Raw genomic sequence first — 18740 nt, forward strand, 5'->3', positions numbered from 1 at the left:
AGTTTTATGATTCAACACAGAGAATGACGTAGATGAAAAGATGCATAAAAAAGCTCTCATTAAAGTAGTTCCATCTGACATTTTGCGCAAAACTAACTAATTCTGCACTCTTTCTAAAAATTCGTAAGAAACAACTGGTTATATTTTATTTTACAATAAAAAGCATAATAGAAAGTACTCATTAGTATCTGCAAATCACATATTAACAGGTGACAAGTGCAACAACAGTTTCAGCAACCTATTTGTTGCTCTGAATAACATTTAGTGAGGCAAAAACAGCTTTCACAAAGAATTTTGTCTGTGATTGACATAGTAAAATATTCCTTAAAGTTGAATGGGATTAGAGCTTTGCACGAACTCTCACTTAGGCCTACAAATATCTACAAAATTTAATTTATTTAGTCTAGCTGTAAATTAAACACCTCAATTAATAACATCTCAGAATTCCAACTAAAACCAAGTTTTTGGGGAAAAACCCCAGCAGCTTCTTTTTTTCTAAATCAAGACACTAAATAAAATTGAAGTACATGGCAATTCCAGCCAGTATGCTTGCTTTCTTTTTACAAGTTATTCCACTGTTATTCAAAGAAGAACATTTAGTAACAAGCAATGCTTGGAATTATAAATGTTTCTCCCAGCATTTGCATAGTATTTAATACTATACAGATATTATCAGGCACACACAAAGGCATGGAACCTTGAAAGTATAGCTCTGTTTAGGATTTTTATTGTGTCACTAAGGCAATTTCCACAAATGCCATGTAAAAACATTACTATGTAGGTTGTAATTAGCTTACAAATGAGAAACACATCAGCTCAAAGTTCAGTCAACTTCATAAACCCAAGACTTTTACATACCTCAGGAATGTCTCCACTCTCCATAGGTTCTGGTTCCAAATCCTCACTAATGTGTCTCCTAGAGCGGAACCGCCTATGGGCTGCTTCTTGGTTTATTTGCCTGATATTGTTATCTGAATCAGATCCCACATCACTGGATAGTGGGGAATTGAAAGCATGTGAAAGAGAAAAGAACAAGAAAATAATCAATGTTAAACTGCAATACCTACTTTGTCCATCGCTTTGAAAACCTCATTAATGCTTCTGATTATAAAAATCATTATTCTTGCATATGTCAGGCCTCATGAATAGGAGGCTATTTAATCCCTCAATCCGAAGTAAATAAAACTGGAAGCACTTTACAAATGTCACAGAATCATAGAATTACAGGTTGGAATGGACTTCAAGATCATCTCATACAACCTTTCTTGGCAAAAGTACAGTCTAGACAAGGTGCCCAGCAGCATTCTGTCCATCCCAAACTTAGAAGTGTCCAGTGTTGTGGAATCCAGCACTTCCCTGGGGAGATTATTCCATTGGTTGATTGTTCTCACTGTGAAAAATTTTCCTCTTGCATCCAGCTGGAATCTCCCCAGGAGTAACTTATACTTGTCATGTATTTTTTTATTATGAGTTATTTATTATATATTATTCATATTTATTATGAATTATACATTATACATAATATACATGCTATATATTATATTACAAATATGTATTTATTATGAATTAACATTCTTTATACACCAAAGTTAGATGACCAGAAATGGAAGTCGACACTCAGATATACTAGTCCACCATTACTCATCCTTTCCTGTGATGAACAGAATCATTCCTGACACAGGGATTTTACCTTTGTCCCTGTCTTTATGTCAACTATTGTTTTCCTTTCTGCGACAGCCAAAGCAAATGCAAGCTGTTGCTGTATGGATATTTTTTGAACTGGCTACATCCACTAGTTTAGCACACACCAGCAGTAGTGGAAATGGAAAATACCTGAGTTCCCCTGACGGAGACCTGGCTGGCTGGTGGGACTCCGCAATGTGCACAGCTAGATATAAACCTCTACTTCAGTACTCAATAGGCAGATGCTGCTAGAAGGCAGTACTGTATCTGAATCTTTCCTTCAGGATGAGGGACCGTAACTTTGAAAGACAGTGATGTTCAGCAAAAACTTTTTTGTGCAATCATTTTATCACTGCACATTTTAAATAACTATGAGAAATGTTCCTACTGCAGACATGGACTGTAAAGCATTCAATGCCCTTCCTTGATGACCAACTTAGTATCTGAGTTACTGGCCTAAATGTGAGAGGTTATGTAATGTTGAAAGTAGGATCTACTTTCAACCTCACAAGACCTTCCGCTCATAGTGGTTTCATAAATTCATGGAATTTAAAGGCTAAACAGCATCATTTTAAAGTCTTCGCTCTTCACCAAGCCTGGTGCCATGCATAAAGTTGATCAGTAGTAATTATGCATTTCTTTCCAAACTACCTGTGATGGTACCTAGCTAAAAGCAAACCCCAAGGCTTTCATTTTATACACCCATCTGATGATGACGCTTTCTAGTGATGATTACTTTTTGGTATCTGCCAGTCAAACACTTCTGAATCCATGTACTCTTGACTTTGTTTAGCACAATCAGATTACAAGCAGATTCTAAATAAAATAATTTATAAAATCTGCTTTTTTATAGACACTTAATGACCATTACCAATCATATTGATAGTGATTGATGAGACATAATTGACAAAATACGCATTGCTTAGTAAATAGCTCAAATAGTTCAATAGTCAACAGGTCAAAACATACAGAACAAACAGGCACTGCTGAGGCCGCACCTCAAATACCACATGCAGTTTTGGGCCCCCCACTACAAGACAGACACCAAGGGGCTGGAGCACAAGTCCTATGGGGAGCGGCTGGGGGAGCTGAGGGGGGTCAGCCTGGAGAGGAGGGGGCTGAGGGGAGACCTTCTGGCTCTCTACAACCCCCTGAAAGGAGGTTGTAGCCAGGGGGGTCAGTCTCTTCTCCCAAGTAACAAGCACTAGGACAAGAGGAAACAGCCTCCAGTTGTGCCATGGGCAGTTTAGATTGGATATTAGGAAAAATCCCATCACGGAAAGGGTGGCCAAGCCCTGGCACAGGCTGCCCAGGGGGGTGCTGGAGTCACCAGCCCTGGGGGTGTTTAAAAGATGTGTAGATGCTGCACTTAGGACCATGGGTTAGTGGTGGGCTTGGCAGTGCTGGGTTAATGGTTGGACTCAATGATCTTAAAGGTTTTTTCCAATGTAAATGATTCCATGATTCTATTAATTCAATTCTAGCTATGAACAAACACATCAGACAAGAAAAACAAATAGTGCCTTATATAAAGACAACACACACTTGCATAATATAGCTATGATTATGAATATTCAAGAAAGATTAACCATTACTGTTGTAATAAGCAATAGTGGAAGAACAGTCACTACATAAAAGCAAGATGTTTAATATACAATTTCAGTGTAACTTTTAACATTGTAAATTATACATATTTTTAAAAATGTAAGCTTGCCACAGCTTTATAAATCTAATCTTAAGAAATTTATAATTGAAGAGGACCTCCACATTAGCACAACCAGCCTACATAGGTAATGCAGTCTATGCACTGAATAATAATCAGGATCTCCTCAAAGCTAATCAGATTAACCTTAATAGAGTTGCCTTTTTCCCCCTTACCTTTTAAACAGTCTCTATAGAAGAAAGTAATTTATTGCTGTTAAATTTCTTAATGAAAAATACCACATCTGTCTCCCAGTTCTCTAAGGCACATGCACTGACTTCCCTCCCACCTCTTCAGATTTCCTAGAATTTCCCAGAATACATGTGTGTATTTCCAGTGTATATTTACTAGCACATCTGTGAAAATGTTTCCATGAACATTCTTTCAGGTACACAGCACCAAAATCACGATAAATCTGTTGCTGAAAGGAACAGTGTGCCTCTTATTGATTGCTTTGTAAAAGTCTTAAGACTTTTTCCAGCCTTGAACTTGTAAATTCAAAATGGTTACGTTTGTTGAAAAAAAATAACTACCCTTATTGATAATTTTGCACACATCCACAAAACATTGCACTATACAGCTACTTACATTAAATTTGGTCGATGCCACTGAGTAGTCCTGTTGTTATGGTTGACGTAGTAAGTCCGCCCCAGGTTGTCCACCTTTTCTTCCCATCCAGGAGGCAGCGAAGGAGGTGGTAACTCCTCTTGACATTGAGATGCAGAGACACTGGAATCAACCACATCCCATCCATGCTTAAGAATGAATTAAAAAGAAAAATTTAAGAATTTTAAAGCTCAACTTAAAGAGAAGTTATTTCATTGTTGCTTATATTAGCATATAGGTACAGACTCTGAAAGAAGTTCAGAATTACTTAAATGTAAACCATATAGAAATGGAATAAACTCTGTGGTTACAGTGTACACCTCGTTTCGATGACAAAAAAACCCATCAGTCTATTACAACAGGGATTCCCAAACATGTTTGGGTGGTCATTTGTTCTAATGGTGGCTAGATGCAGACTCCTAGTCAAGAAGCCAAAGAGAACCAACTGCTAACTTTAGAACTCAAAGATGTTTGGCTTGGGATGAGAGCCCTCATTCCCACGTTACAGATGACTGCTGCACACTATTAGCAAGGCAAACTTGGCCTGACATTCACTCTGACAGCCCTAATTGCAGCTAATTCTTAACATGGATGATGGCTGTTAAAAGTGCTGAGAAGCCTTTAAACCTGCTATGCTTGCATGAGTTTTATTCTCTGCAAAGCAAACACTGCCAAGAAAATAAAGAAAAAATTTATAAAACATATTTTGAAATGGCCTCTGAAGAAGAGATACCTAATACAGACCATCATGTTTACAAATTACTTGCATAGACCTTCTGAAATCTTCTGCTTGGCATGACTTCCACTTCTACTTGCTCACAAGCTCAGTCAGACAGATTTTGGAATTCATTGTGGCAGCTGAAACACTTTGAAGTACTTGAAATGGTTGAGAAAACACCAGGTTACAGTTAAAACAAACAAAAAATACTGGAGAGGGGGAGAAGAGTAAGCTGCTACTAACACTGCTACCAACACTGCTACCAGGGTTTTATCTTTCAAGGTACAAATTTTTCTACAATTATATTTGAATCTCTAATAACTTGAATGCTTCCACAAACATTAAGCCTTACCTCAGATTCATCCCGTTGATCACTGTTGTCTTCCTCTTGGCCACCATTTTTAGGCATATAAGCCATCTTCAGTCTCAAGAAACCCTTCACACGAGATTTGTGGCTAGAAGACAAGGAGGTACATTTCATTCAACAACTCTTAAAAAAAACCTAAGGTAAGAAATGTTTTAAAATACAAAGGTCCTCACTCTCACCTTCTTGGTCTGAGAAGGAAATCCTTAAATGTGTATGGCCTTTCCATGGCTGGGTCTTCAGTCTGAGCATTTAAGAAAATGACAAATTAAAGGGCTTACCCACAAGTACAGAGGCATATAAAGAACATTCACATCCCAGATGCAGTATAAATGCTAGAGGAGACTTTTAAACACCACTGAGCAGGCAGACCTCCACCATTAGATGTTAGTCCAGGGCTGCAGCAGCAGCCCTCAAGATATGTCACTGCAAATGTCTGTGATGGCCTGAACCAAGTCTCACATATAGAGCGTATACAACACTCACAATTCAGAAAAAGGTGGGAAAGACCAACTAAACAAAGCCCTTCCAACTTCTTTCCGTCACCCAACAGCTGCATCAGAAAAGGTTGCATCTATTTTGAAGCACTATTTTTTTCTGCACATTAGAAAGCGATGAAATAAAACTCCTCAGCTGGTCTTCATTTCTTCTTTCAAATAATTAACTATATATTAATCGTATATAATTATATAAATTAATATATAGTTAACATTGTATATAATTATATAAATTAATAATAATTAAGATTTTTAAATCCTTTATGATGTACATAAGTAATATTACCAGGCTGACAGATTACATCCTTCTGATTTCCTCTTAATTGTAAGTTTCATAAGGGCTTAATCTTGAAAACTTTCTATTACATGTGAATTTCAGCTTTCTTATCAAATAAGTTACATCCTGCATGTCTGTGAAAGCATGAATGCTACAGGTAAAAAACTAGGAATTTAAAAATGACGAGGTAAACAAGAGAATCGGACATCCACGTACATACTGATCTGCTGATTGTTTGGGGTACTTTATGGATTGTACAATTTGGGCTGACAAAATTGGAAGCATGAACTGCGTTACACTGTAAAAGCAAGCACATTATCATAGACACTACAGTAAGACTAGAAACCTAGTTCCTTAGATCACACCAGACTTTCTCAAAATGAGCACAAAGTTAGCAGGTGCTTTTCAGAACACTGTGCCTGTCTGCCATCCACTAAAAAAAATGATAGTAAATCTGTAAATCCTTTCCCTGTCCTAGCCCTCCAACCAGGAATACTTCTCCAGTCCATTTTTTTTAACTAAACCTTCCTAAACACGGAATAATCTCCCAGATTATTATTCATTAAAAGCTTTGTTGTCTGTTGTATTTCAAATCAGTAAGAATTTTAAAATCAATCCTAACTCATTATTTCAGGTATTATATCAAATACCATATAGACCTTCTTTTCACTGACTGAACTCTTATCCTGCAAGGCATTTCCTGCACTGAGTGTCCGCTTCATCTGTGAGAGACAGATTTCATGTTATTTTCAGAGATAGTAGATTTTAACAAAACCAAGAGGACATCAAGGCACGCGTGATGAAAAAATTACTGCTTTTTAGCACTCAACTGTAATATATATAAAATAAGAAGCTGGGTATTTTAACCAAATTCTGTAGATAACTATTAGATAGTATTAAAGAAAACAAGGATTTTGACAAACAAATCAGTAGTACAGCTAGAATGAGAAAGCAAACATTTGTTAATAAATATACCACAATGGCTCTTATTAAGGTACTGGAACGATGGATGAGGAAATATTGATTAGAACATAAAGATACACAGTATGTTTCCCTGAATATCAAATTAGTACACACACCTTAAGTAGAGTATGAGAACAGGTCCAGAGGCAGTATGCACCCTGTGGAGAGATTGCTACATTACAGCTATAGAAAGAGCAACTATTCTGAGATACATATTGCAAGTTTTGCCAAAGAAAATTTTTGGAGAAAAAAAGCAGCTTCTGGAGCCAAAGAAATTCTCTGCAAAGGAGGAGAATGAAGAAGGATTTTGTACAGGAATCACATTCACTTTCTAGTGAGCCTAGAAGGAAATGCGAAGTTCTGGACTGCAAAATTTCATCGTTTTAGGACAATGGATTTTATTCTTCAGTGGCAGTGGAGCAGCTGATCCAGGAAATTTTTTAATGTTGGATTTTCTATGTAAAGATAGTAGAAGACTTTAAAACAATTTGAAGAAGTTTAGCATTCCGCTCAAATATGAGCTAGAAAGAGATACGCACGCTCACGTTCTATGTAAGCCCCCAGTGAAAAGAGTTGTTCTCTTCCTACAGAATATGGAAGGAAAACAAAAAGCTACTCATTCCTCAAAACAGCTCACAGAAAGCGTGTGACATCTCTGTAGCTCTATCTCAAATTTTGCTAATGGTTTTTAATTATTAAAAATAACATTTACTAAAAAGGAACTTTAAAATACTACCTGACTCTGCAAAATAGGCACGCACTAGTAGGTCACTCATCATTTTATATTTCATAGTACATCGTTTGCAGGACACATGTAGCTTAACACTGGAGGACGACTTCTATGGTTAAGTACAGGCTATTTAGATAATGTCTCTGCATATGGATACATGGAAATACATCCATACACACACAAGTATGGATAAAATAATACTACACAATATAGCTCACATGACATAAGCTCATATGAGAAAGGAATGAGTCATTTTTCATCAGAATACATTCCTGATTGTTCCATCATATTTTTCAACTATTACAGTTTATAAACCAACCACAACAGTGGCAGATCAACCATAATAGACACATCTAAATAAGCATCACTGTGAAAGTAATTACAAAGCCCTTTTCCTCCTACAATAACATCCATCAATAGCAAGAAATCAAATTAAGACACAAATATCAACAGTCATACTAAAACTGACACCTTATTTTGATGTAAACATTTTCAATAGCTTCCACCGTTCCCATGGTCACCCATTCAAGTACAAAGAACCCCTCTCCAAGTTCATGGAAGTAAGATTAACTCGTTCAACATTTTAAAAATATTAACTAAATCCAGACAGTATTAGTCATCCAAGATATTATATAATATCAGAAAACACTTATACCAAGTCTAAAGCAATCACTGCATAAATACATACATATATATGTATATGCAGAATTTACTAGAAAACTGTGAAGTAGAAAGTGTATTTTTTTAATATTTACAAAGAAGATGAAAACCAACTGCAATGTTTCATACTTTCTGAGCCCTGTCCCTTTCTACCTTCAGTTCTTTTGACAGTGACTGAATTCAGCTTTGAAGCATAGGATGAAGTACAATATGAATACAAAAGACAGAAGAAATGTTTTTTTGCAACAAACATTTTCTGCAAAGTTCATTTTGGATTCTTGTCTGCTAAGAAAAAAAGGAAAGGCCACACAAAATATTGAAAAACTAAAACTGAAGCAAATCTACCCATGAAATAAAGAATTTTCAGAGGAACTGAATTTTTGTAACTTCTTAAGATCCTGTCATGCTGGTTCAGCAGTTCCTCTGGTTTCAGTCCATGACTTGCCTTTACAAAGTTTAAAGCAATATCAAAATGTACTATCCACTTTCCCAAACAGAACTACTATCCAACAACTTTAGCAGCATATTACTTGGACAGAAAATCCGACAGACAAATAGGACCCCAAAAATGTGGGGGTTTTTCAATGTTTTAACAGAAGTTCTGTAGGAAACCGAGTTTGCTAAGGGAGAATACAGCTGTTTCAACCGTATCATAATCATTTTCCAACCAAAATCATAAAAAGGAAGAAGCCTGAAGATTAATAGGACAATAATCACCAATGGTAAGGTGAGAAACAACCAGCCTATTGGACACATGTCATCATTAACTGCCTCAGACAAGACCAGGATTTTAATAATCCAATAAGAAGTGATTCCTGGATGTCGAGGAATTTAACAGGTAACAGACAACAACTGTATTCCTTATCTCTGCAAAGGGAACCGTTTCTTCCAATTCCTGTGCACAGTGGGGCTTTGTTGTCCATAACATTTTTCTTTAAGCCTCTAATGCTATGCTAGGAATGTTTGCTTTAAGAAAATTTAACTGGACTACTTATGGATATAAAATCTACATAACATCAGGGTTTTTCACATCTGGTGATGACAAAAAGGAGCATGCTGAGACCAAAGCACTGCTTACCGGAAGGTGACTAAGTGGCACATCCACTTGACCCAGGAAGTCGTCTCTAGTCTGTCAAATACAAAAAAAAAAAGACAGCATAAGGAGTAATTTTACATCAGAAAAGCAAAAAAATTATAAACACCAATCCAGTCACAATGAAGCAAAAATAAAGATGATCAAGTACCATTATTTTAGTAGTTACTGGTTTCCACCCCTTTATTGTTGCACCTTATTTGTTGTTATAATTTAACTATCTCAGCAGAGCATTTTCTGTGACAGTTAAAAATGGCTTCTTAGTCCACAGTATGTATGTTATGTACTGATGAAATTCTGTTTCCTCTGACAACCTATGCATAATTCAAAGCACAAAGTAATAATCTACTCTTTCCATGATTCAGTCATGCATCAAAAAGCAGAGTGATATTACTGTTCACCATGTCATTGAAATGTTTGTGTCAAACCTCAGGGACTTTTTCCTTCGTTCTTTTTTTTAAGGAAAAACTCTGACAGGGAAGGGAGAGTAACCTAACATCAAAACAGTGAAGACAGAACTGAATTAATTATAAACATTTTTCTCCAAAATAAACACTTGTTTTATCACTTTACCAAACAGAATGCAAAGTCTCAGAACTTTTTGGGGTTTTTTAAAGAATGCTGTTCCATTAATTCGATATGCTTAGTTCCTGAGGAACAGTTACAGACCCTTATAACCAGCCTTCTGAGCAATCCTGCATTTACCACTTGAAGACTTAACCATTCATACACCACTTCAAGTTAAGCATGTGGATGCGGTTATACCAACATTCAGGCCACACAGCACCATCAGAAATTCACTTATGCACAGTTATGTCCATATAGAAGGGATAAACACCACTTTCCTGTGTGTTCTTCACTATCTGATCACCACCTTCTCTCAGAGCAAACAAGCCAAAGGCACCTTCTCCTACGGAGGTAACCACTGATAAGCCACAGCAGGACCTAGTCTCCATCTAACAATACCTTTATTATTGGGTATTTAAACCGCTATTCATAACTCTGCCAACTATATTCCATATCCATTTTACAGCTATGAAGATGACAGGATAAAGAGAGCTCTTCAAGAAGTTCAAAGACCTATCTGATCTTTGCAATACTCAAGTGATTCTTGAAGATGCTCAGGCTTAACCACCCATCCATACCTACCCACTTTAAAGAGCATAAAAATTCACACAAGGTATCTCAGTGCACTTCTAACAGTCCACTTACAAGGACAGGCAGAACAAAAGAAACATGAAATACTAGCAGAGGTGGACAAATCAAGGAAAATTTTGAGAGGGAAAATGTGTACTGTTATCACTCACTTGACAGTTCAATAAAGCCTTGAAAGAAATAGCTCTCATCAATTTTCTCACAAAACAATATTGTCTCTACATATTCAATCACACTAGATATAACATTTCTAGCTGGAAATACCTGTGTACTGAATGGACTGTGATTGCTTTAAGTAAATTACAACTTTAAAGCACTGCTACAGTGTTAACCTTATCACTTACAGACACCTCAAAACTACTTGAGCATTTAATAATTTCTATGATGAATAGCATCACCTTCTGTTGAGGGGAGCCACTGTGGAAGGCAATTCCAAGCCTTTCTTCATGCAACCAGGTCCCCAGAGGACATGGGCAGCTTCTGCACCCCCATGGAAGTGACAGCTGCATCATGGGGCACTGGGAGCTTGCTCCTCTGGCCCCTTCCCAGGAGAAGCCATCTCCCACTCTTCTCTCCTCAGAGCTTAACCAAACGCCTACGCTCAGGGCTGTAAAAGCTCTCCTGAGGTGAATATAGGGTCCTCACAGACGGGAACACAAGAGGGATACCAGCCATGTCACGCTGCTGTACACTCTTAATTCCCACCAGTGCTTAATTATTTCTTTCACAAATCACCCATGATCGAGGAAATCTTTTATCTTACAATAATTCTGACCTGAAACGCGCCCAACTCTGAAAAAAATAGCCTGAAATGCAGATATGTTTTCATAAATCAAAAATACACAGGCTGTTCCAAACACAAGGTAACCCAGTGACGTGGCCATATGGACAGCTGTCATGAGAAGACCTACCCAAAAGCACCACACAGACAAAACGAGGCCTGGGCTGCATTTGCTCCTCTCTCACTGACCAGACAAGGCTGGTATGGGCTGGAGTGGGATCAGAGATCCCCACCATGGGGAGGCCAAGTGGAACAGCGCCTGCCTGGCTCCTGGGCTGTGGCACAGGCAGGAGAGGAACAGGCATGCACCGCAAGCAGCTGCATGGCCCTGCCACTGGTGCGGGGAGGAAGGCTGGAGAGGACAGTGACACAGGAAACCACCAATAACCTGAGTCATGGGGACAAAGCCACGGAGGTCAGCCAGAGCCCCACCGGGGGAGCTGGGAAGAAGTGAAGAATGCGAACAGGCCATGGTGGGGGTGCACACCTGGGTCCCAGGCAGTGCCAGCTGCTGCGCCCGAGTGGAACTGCCATGGCAAAGGCAGGCTGCTGGAGGGACACGGGCCATGTCCCTGAGCCCACAGCACTGGGCACTGCCAGGCCACTACAGGGCCAGGCTGCCCCGTCCTGTTCTGCTGGGTGCGGGGCATCAAACAGAAACCTCTGATGAGAAATCACCTGCTCACAACACCCAGACCTTTTTAATACATGAAATCTAAAATTTATGCCAATGAATGGAGTGGTTCTGTTCTTGCAGCTACTCCACCCCCCAAAATCTCCTATAACCATGATGTTATACATCAGATAAGAATAAGTTAATGAAACATAACAATGAAGCAGAACACACTAATTCTTGTAGCTTCTCAAGAGCTTCAACAACAAAGGGAATACTTTTCTGAAGACTTTTAAAATCCTATTTATTTGAATACAAATATGTTTCCAATGCTATAGACACATGCACAAATGAAAGATAGCTCCCTTTAAAATTATTTTATCTTAAAGCCAGACTTAAATCATACATTGGCAGTCATACACTTATCATTTTAGTATCTTAGCTAAACGTAAAGAATTCTAATCTTGATTGGAGATGTTATATTCAATAGTCAAAGGAATGAAATTTTGGCAACAGATGAGGCTTAAAGTAATTAAATAGCATATATGTGTTTGCTTTGTGAGCTGGTCACTGTGCTTGATGTATACTTGGCATTCCTTAATAAGATAGGAATTTTCAAAATAAAGCATATTGCATTCTTCAAAAATCAACTGTCAGGGAAAAGTTTCTCCCAGATACTGTTTATGATACCAGATATCAGCCCTAGTGATTCCCAAATAACCTGCTGCTTATTTATAACCGTGCTATGCACAGAATTCCAGGAAGTGCATACTGCTGCTCCAAAGCCAAGTTTACATACTTCTCATAGCAGAGCATTAAGTTTAATATTAAAATTCATATTTTATATGATAACATCATAAGAATTCTGTTTCTGCTACAAAGATAGCATAAAGTCCCATGTTCCCCAAAGCATGGACACATACTGCTGCATTATATGCTCATGGAACAACACAGGAAGAATATCTGCACCAAGGAGCCTGCATTTTTTCCAAGCTTAAGTAAAAATAGCTAATAGAATTTCATTACCGAATTTTGACAATTAATCTTCTTCCTAGCAATTACTGGAAAAACCTGGCAGCAAGCATAGCTCTTAAGAGAATTAACATATTTCTCCCTCAATATTGGCAAACACCAAGTACCTTCCGCCTCTTGCTTCAATACAGTTACTCAAATATTAGCTACTTGAAAGAAAAGATATACCTGTTTCTAGATCTGTTCACGCAGCTTTTAGTTCAAAGAAACCAAACTCATGAAAATTTTCAGGTTGGTTAGAAGCAGAACTGTGACCAGAAACGGATGCAGTTTCACTATATATGTGGGGAAGAGGGTCCTTTCTCTGCACCCGAGACGGGGAGGAAACCCCACCGTGGGCTGGTGCAGATGGTGGGCATATAAGGAAACGAGTCAATAAAGTTTCCTCAGGGTATTTCTAAACAGACACACACAGAGGTGACTTACATGCAAGCCTGAGGTATCTGATAGATTCTGTAAGTAGACATGTTGTAAGTATACCACATATTTATCTGATTTTAACATAGCTAGAAATCATGAGAACTGCTGCATCCCCATTGAATAAGTGATTTTATCTGGTACATCCAGATACTCTGCAGCCTGGCTGTGGCTACAGCCACAATGGTAACCTGGGCTGTCAGAACTGTACAAAGTCCAGACTGATGTTAAAAGTCTTCCCTTCTACCCAGACCGAATTTCAGGAGTAAAAAGTAAATTTTTTACAGCCTTTAACGCAGCTGAACCAACAAAATCTGTCTGTCTGTAGTTTAGAGTAGAACTGGAAAATCCTTAGTTCTAGCCTGGCTCTGCCAGTAAGCAGCAGCGACAGTTAAAAACCCAAGACTTCCTCAGCTACTCCTAGCACGAATATGGTCATCTTCACCAGTACTAAGGTTCCTGTAAAACTGAATCTTTATGACAACCCTTGACTATGCACGTACATTTATAAGAAAAAATATTTAAGGGAAGTTAGTATACTCATACTTAGCATTTTAGGACATTTTTTTCTATGAAAAAAATTTATTGCAGGCCTCTACATTTCTAATATTTAGGCATTCTCATCATGGGGCTTCCTGCTTCCAGAAAAGGCATGTCAGAAGTCACATGAACCCTTTTCCTACTCTATCATGTATTGAATTTCCAGTACCTTATTTTTCACATTTCTCATTACACAATGTCTGTTTCAAGAACCTCCTTCTCACTAAAATAAAAAAGGGCTATCCAATCCACAAGCTTGCCTGTTTGGTTGCATATTACACTGCTAATTCCTGCTCAGATCTGATCTTTTTTCCCCCTTCAAGATAGTGAGTAATCCACGCCTAACGTGAAAGACACAGGATGCAGATGCTTATCAACCTACAACTTGAAACAGATTTTACCATTCAAAATTGCTGAACAATTTTTTAGAGCTGTCAGCTAGGCAATGGTGCTTATATGTGTCATTATAACCTATATTTTATATAGGTCATTATATAACCTTATATGAAGATAAGCTGTTACTTAATTTTTTTAAGCAATAAACAGAAGAAAAAGTTAGTTCACTGGAGAGAGCTTGCAGCTGGCCAGCAAAAACTTTACTGCCAGTTTTATTGTTTCAGGTTTATGAGAAAATCTTAATGACCAGCTGGAGTTGTCAGAAATAGTCACTCTCAACATATGACTTCCTCTTTAGAATGCCCAGGCAGCACCCACAGCTGCGGGATGCCTGGAGCCACTCTGCCCATCTGTTACATCAACACAGACACAGGTTACAACAAAACCTGGTCACTATCACTGAATCCCAAGTACAGACAAAACCTCTGACAGCCAGCAAATTATAATGGGAAAAAGGATGCTTAATCTGGTGAGGTTCATGGCACCCATCCAGCACAATACATTTGTTTTAAGCAATGTCCAATGTAAGGAAAATAAAGGGAGACAGTCCTGCTTCAATACTCAAATGAGTCAATTCTACATTAAAATAAAATCTAATGTTAAATGTTTCACTCAACCTGCAAGTTAAATTTATCACCGAATATTACTCACCTCAAAAAACAATACCAAAAATTCAGTAAGTTGAGCAACTGTTGGTCAGGAGCAAATTTAATAAAATGCAGTACAAGAACCACTCCACACAGGCCCTCAAAGTTCCCAGAAATCCCAAACACAGAAAAACTAACCACCCATTCTACCCCAAAACTTACACAAATCGGACTGCAAACCCCAAAATTTTGCATACAGCTATGCCACCCCATTGCAAAAAGAACTAAAGTTGCATGGTAAGAGCCAACAGGAGGAAGTATTTCGCTATCAACCACTCAACCCTTGTGCGTATCTCAAGCCAGCCAGTACAGGCAGTAGCAGAAGCTCAGAAAACCCAGAAGTGATGGAATAATTCATTCCCTCCTTCCATCTTCTATTCCCTCCCATCCCATTTCCCAAACACCATCAGGAAACTTCAAAGTCAACTAATTGCTTCCTCTTAGGCACAGCACACACAGACTTTGTGTTAAGGAACCATTACACTGGACTTTATACTTGCATATTCGTAATTACTTTTCACTTTCAAAAGGAAGTAAGTCTCAGAATTAGGTACTGTTGTTGGGAGCCAAGGTTCAGGCACCTGATTTTCCTTTTTAGAAAGGTAATATAAAAGAGGAGAGATGTGCAATTGAGAATAAGGAGTATAAGGAATAAGCGCTGGAAGAAAAAAAGATACTAGTTTAAAACATATTTAGAACAGAGTAAATGTATGTATAATTCTACTATGCAGTAGAGTTTCTCTTTTACCTATGGTATCATTAAAGATCAAGATTAGAAGATAGCTATCATTAAGGGCAACGGCACCAGAAAACACTTCATTACTATTAAGTGTTTTAAGTAGGTAATGACTTAAAAAGATTTAAAAAACAACTACTTTAAAATTCTAACTTGTGCCAAACAACTTACAATGTGAAACAACTGTTCAGCATGTGAGATTTAGATGACAAGGTGACACTCACAAGACAAATGCTTGTAAAAATTAGTCTGCAACTTGATATATATCCAAGCTGCAAAGCCAGTAAGAAAAGCCTGGGATAAAGTTACACCACCCTAAAAGCCCTTAGTCTAGTAAAAAGTATAGAAAGTAAAGCATTCATCAACATCTAGGTGCAAAACAAACAGTTAAAACTAAGGATGGTATACATGCAGCTCAATTTTACTTGGTACTGACACAAAGCGGGAGTCATATTCAAAAAGTATGACAAAAGCATTTTATTAATCTTAATTTCAAACATTTAAGTTTGTTGTTTTCCATAAGGGAAAGTGTCTGTAGTTAACAATTAAGCTGTTATTGACCCTTAATAATTGACAACTGGTTTTTTTAACAAAACTACAAAATAATCTCAAATTCAGAAAGACAATGCTTCAGGAAGGGTTCCAATAAGCTTCAAAGAATGACCCACATACTAATTTTTCTGAAAGAGGGTCACACAGATAAAGTACCTCTTAAACAAAATTCCAAGTAAGACTGGAATACAACTCAGTAAGAGATTCTAGATAAGCATGCATCAATCAAAGTCTTCCTCCCTTATATTTTCTTGTAAGACATGTCCTTGCAGGAGTACCTGCTTATTTCAGTTTTGGAATAAGAGATAAATATTACCTCGGATGTACACCTGTTATTTAATCTTAGCCTTTAAATATGCCTAAATATAGTATTCACTATAAGATAAACCAGGACATTACAGTAACCATTGCAAAATAAGACAAGATCTGAGTAATAGCTGAGTGCACATGAGTAACTACTACAGGCAGCTTAAATCTGCTTAGTTTTATTCCAGCCAAAATAGAAATCAGAAGTTCAAAAATAACAAAGCACAACAGGTCAGGGTGGACTTTCATCAAAAGGTTGCGTGAATGATGTAAAGGATCAGCAACAGGAGTGGGCAGATCTTGCAGGTCAACAACTGGTTGCCACAGTTGGTATTGACAACAGGGACTAAGCTTTTTAGCGATGAGTATAAATATCTGACTGGGGGCAGTAAAGAGGATTCAGCCAGACTTGGCAGTGCCCAGCAACAGGACAAGCAGCAATAGGCAGAAACCGAAACATAGGAAATTCCATTTAAACATCAGACAAAACTTTACTGTGAGACTTATCAAATACTGGGAACAGGCTGCCTAAAAACACTGGATTTTCTACCTCTAGCAGATACTCTGTGGACACAAGCAGATACAAAACTCAGTTGGACAAGATCCTGAGCAACCAACTCTCTCTGACTTGGATTTGAGCAGGGGGTAGACTAGACAATCTCCAGAGGTCCCTTCCAGCCTCACCCACCCAATGATTCTGTGACTACTAAGTAGAAAAAAAAATCCTCTTTTTCAATTACTGTAGTTTGTGCAAGAAGGTATGGTCACGTCTGACCAGCTGTAGGCATATTACATCGACAAAAGACCCAGCATGCAACTGCAGTTCTCTCCTAGGACCTGTGCTCAGGCAGAGGCTTCCAGCTCCAGACACTCAAGAACTACCTCAAACTTTGCCTGACATACTCGAGTTCAGCAGTTATCTCTAGCAGATAATTCCCCAGTTAGTGTTTTTTTAAAATGTATTTCCCTGCTGAATTTTCACACATACTTTTCTGGTTTATCTTTTTATTTTCATCTTGCATTTTTATAATGATTATTCATACATATTTCCATGTAAGGTCTGGGAGCAGCCAGATGGCAAGTTAACACATTACCATTTGACTGGTATGTCTTGGAGGAGCTTGAAAAGCAAAAAAATCCTAATCAACAGAAAAATACTATAGAAAACCCCACATATGTGTACACAAACAAACACTCCTGATATACACAATTCTCCTCCCAGCAAATACTTTAATGTTGCAATTTAACAATAGGTCAAATTTGTGAAATCCTGTTGCACCTTCTGACCCCTAAGATGCACCTCCACCATCAACAACTGTCTCCATAGCCCTTGGGTCTTGTACTTTTGTAAACCTTCCTGTTGCTAAAAACAGACCAATATACCACGTTGTTAAAATTGATCACAAGTAACACAGCACAAACTTCTGAAAGTGTCTGAAAATTTTACAGTGTCCAAACAGCAGTAAAAAAACATTTTGGCTATGCAGCAAAGCTTCATAAATATGTATGTAATTATGCCAAATACACAACTCAGACTATTTCTGTGTCAATAAATTCATGTCAGTGACATGAATCTAAAAAGTCAACAGGACACTGAGTGGTTTACAAGCTACCACCTGAGACGTAGTACCTCAAACACCTGCGTGCTGTTATGGTATCAATGAAGACGTACGACTGAAACAGTGACTCAGGCATTCACAAGATACTGTAAGTAATATATCAACAGCTGCATCCAGTCATTCACTAAGTAAACATAAGGAACATTAGATAAAGGATTGACTGATGTAAGAGTTCCAATCCATGCAATGAAATTTCCATTTACATTACAATTAGCATATAGTGACAAAAGCAGATCAAGTCATTCCTGATGCCATGCTTTCTGCTTGTTCCCTCCTTGGTACTGTAGTATCTTGTACCTCCCATTGTGCTTGCATGAACTAGATCAAGAAATTAAGCTGGCTTTAAAACCAGAACATTAATTGCCTGATCTAGTTTGCTAAGTGACCCTATTAATAATTTCACTGGCATAACTGCGGAGGATGTATGGTACAACACAGAGGCAGAAGCCAGAGTAGGTGGGGTAGGACAGATGTGTGTTGGGAACAATCACAAATGGGTTCCCACTGAATGCTCTCTTGTTGTGTGCAAATGTGCTGCTGGTTACCTCGGCCTGAGAACCTGCAAACCACTGGAGTGACGTCTCATCAGCATTTGTAGGTGAAATTGAAGTACTGAACAGAGAGACAGGGAAGATGCAAGAAGAAAAAAAAAT

General features: G+C 38.0%; 1 protein-coding gene across 1 annotated transcript in view; it reads right to left on the reverse strand.

Moving 5' to 3' along the window:
- LOC119140612 (E3 ubiquitin-protein ligase NEDD4-like) overlaps positions 1-18740 on the reverse strand; it is a 162154-nt gene that overhangs the window by 46143 nt on the left and 97271 nt on the right. The window contains 5 exon segments of the mRNA XM_037372095.1: positions 859-991; positions 3974-4140; positions 5062-5164; positions 5256-5317; positions 9279-9329. Of these exon segments, the coding sequence (XP_037227992.1) occupies positions 859-991; positions 3974-4140; positions 5062-5164; positions 5256-5317; positions 9279-9329 (516 nt within the window).

This window comes from Falco rusticolus, chromosome W, assembly GCF_015220075.1.
Source record: "Falco rusticolus isolate bFalRus1 chromosome W, bFalRus1.pri, whole genome shotgun sequence".
NCBI lineage: Eukaryota > Metazoa > Chordata > Aves > Falconiformes > Falconidae > Falco > Falco rusticolus.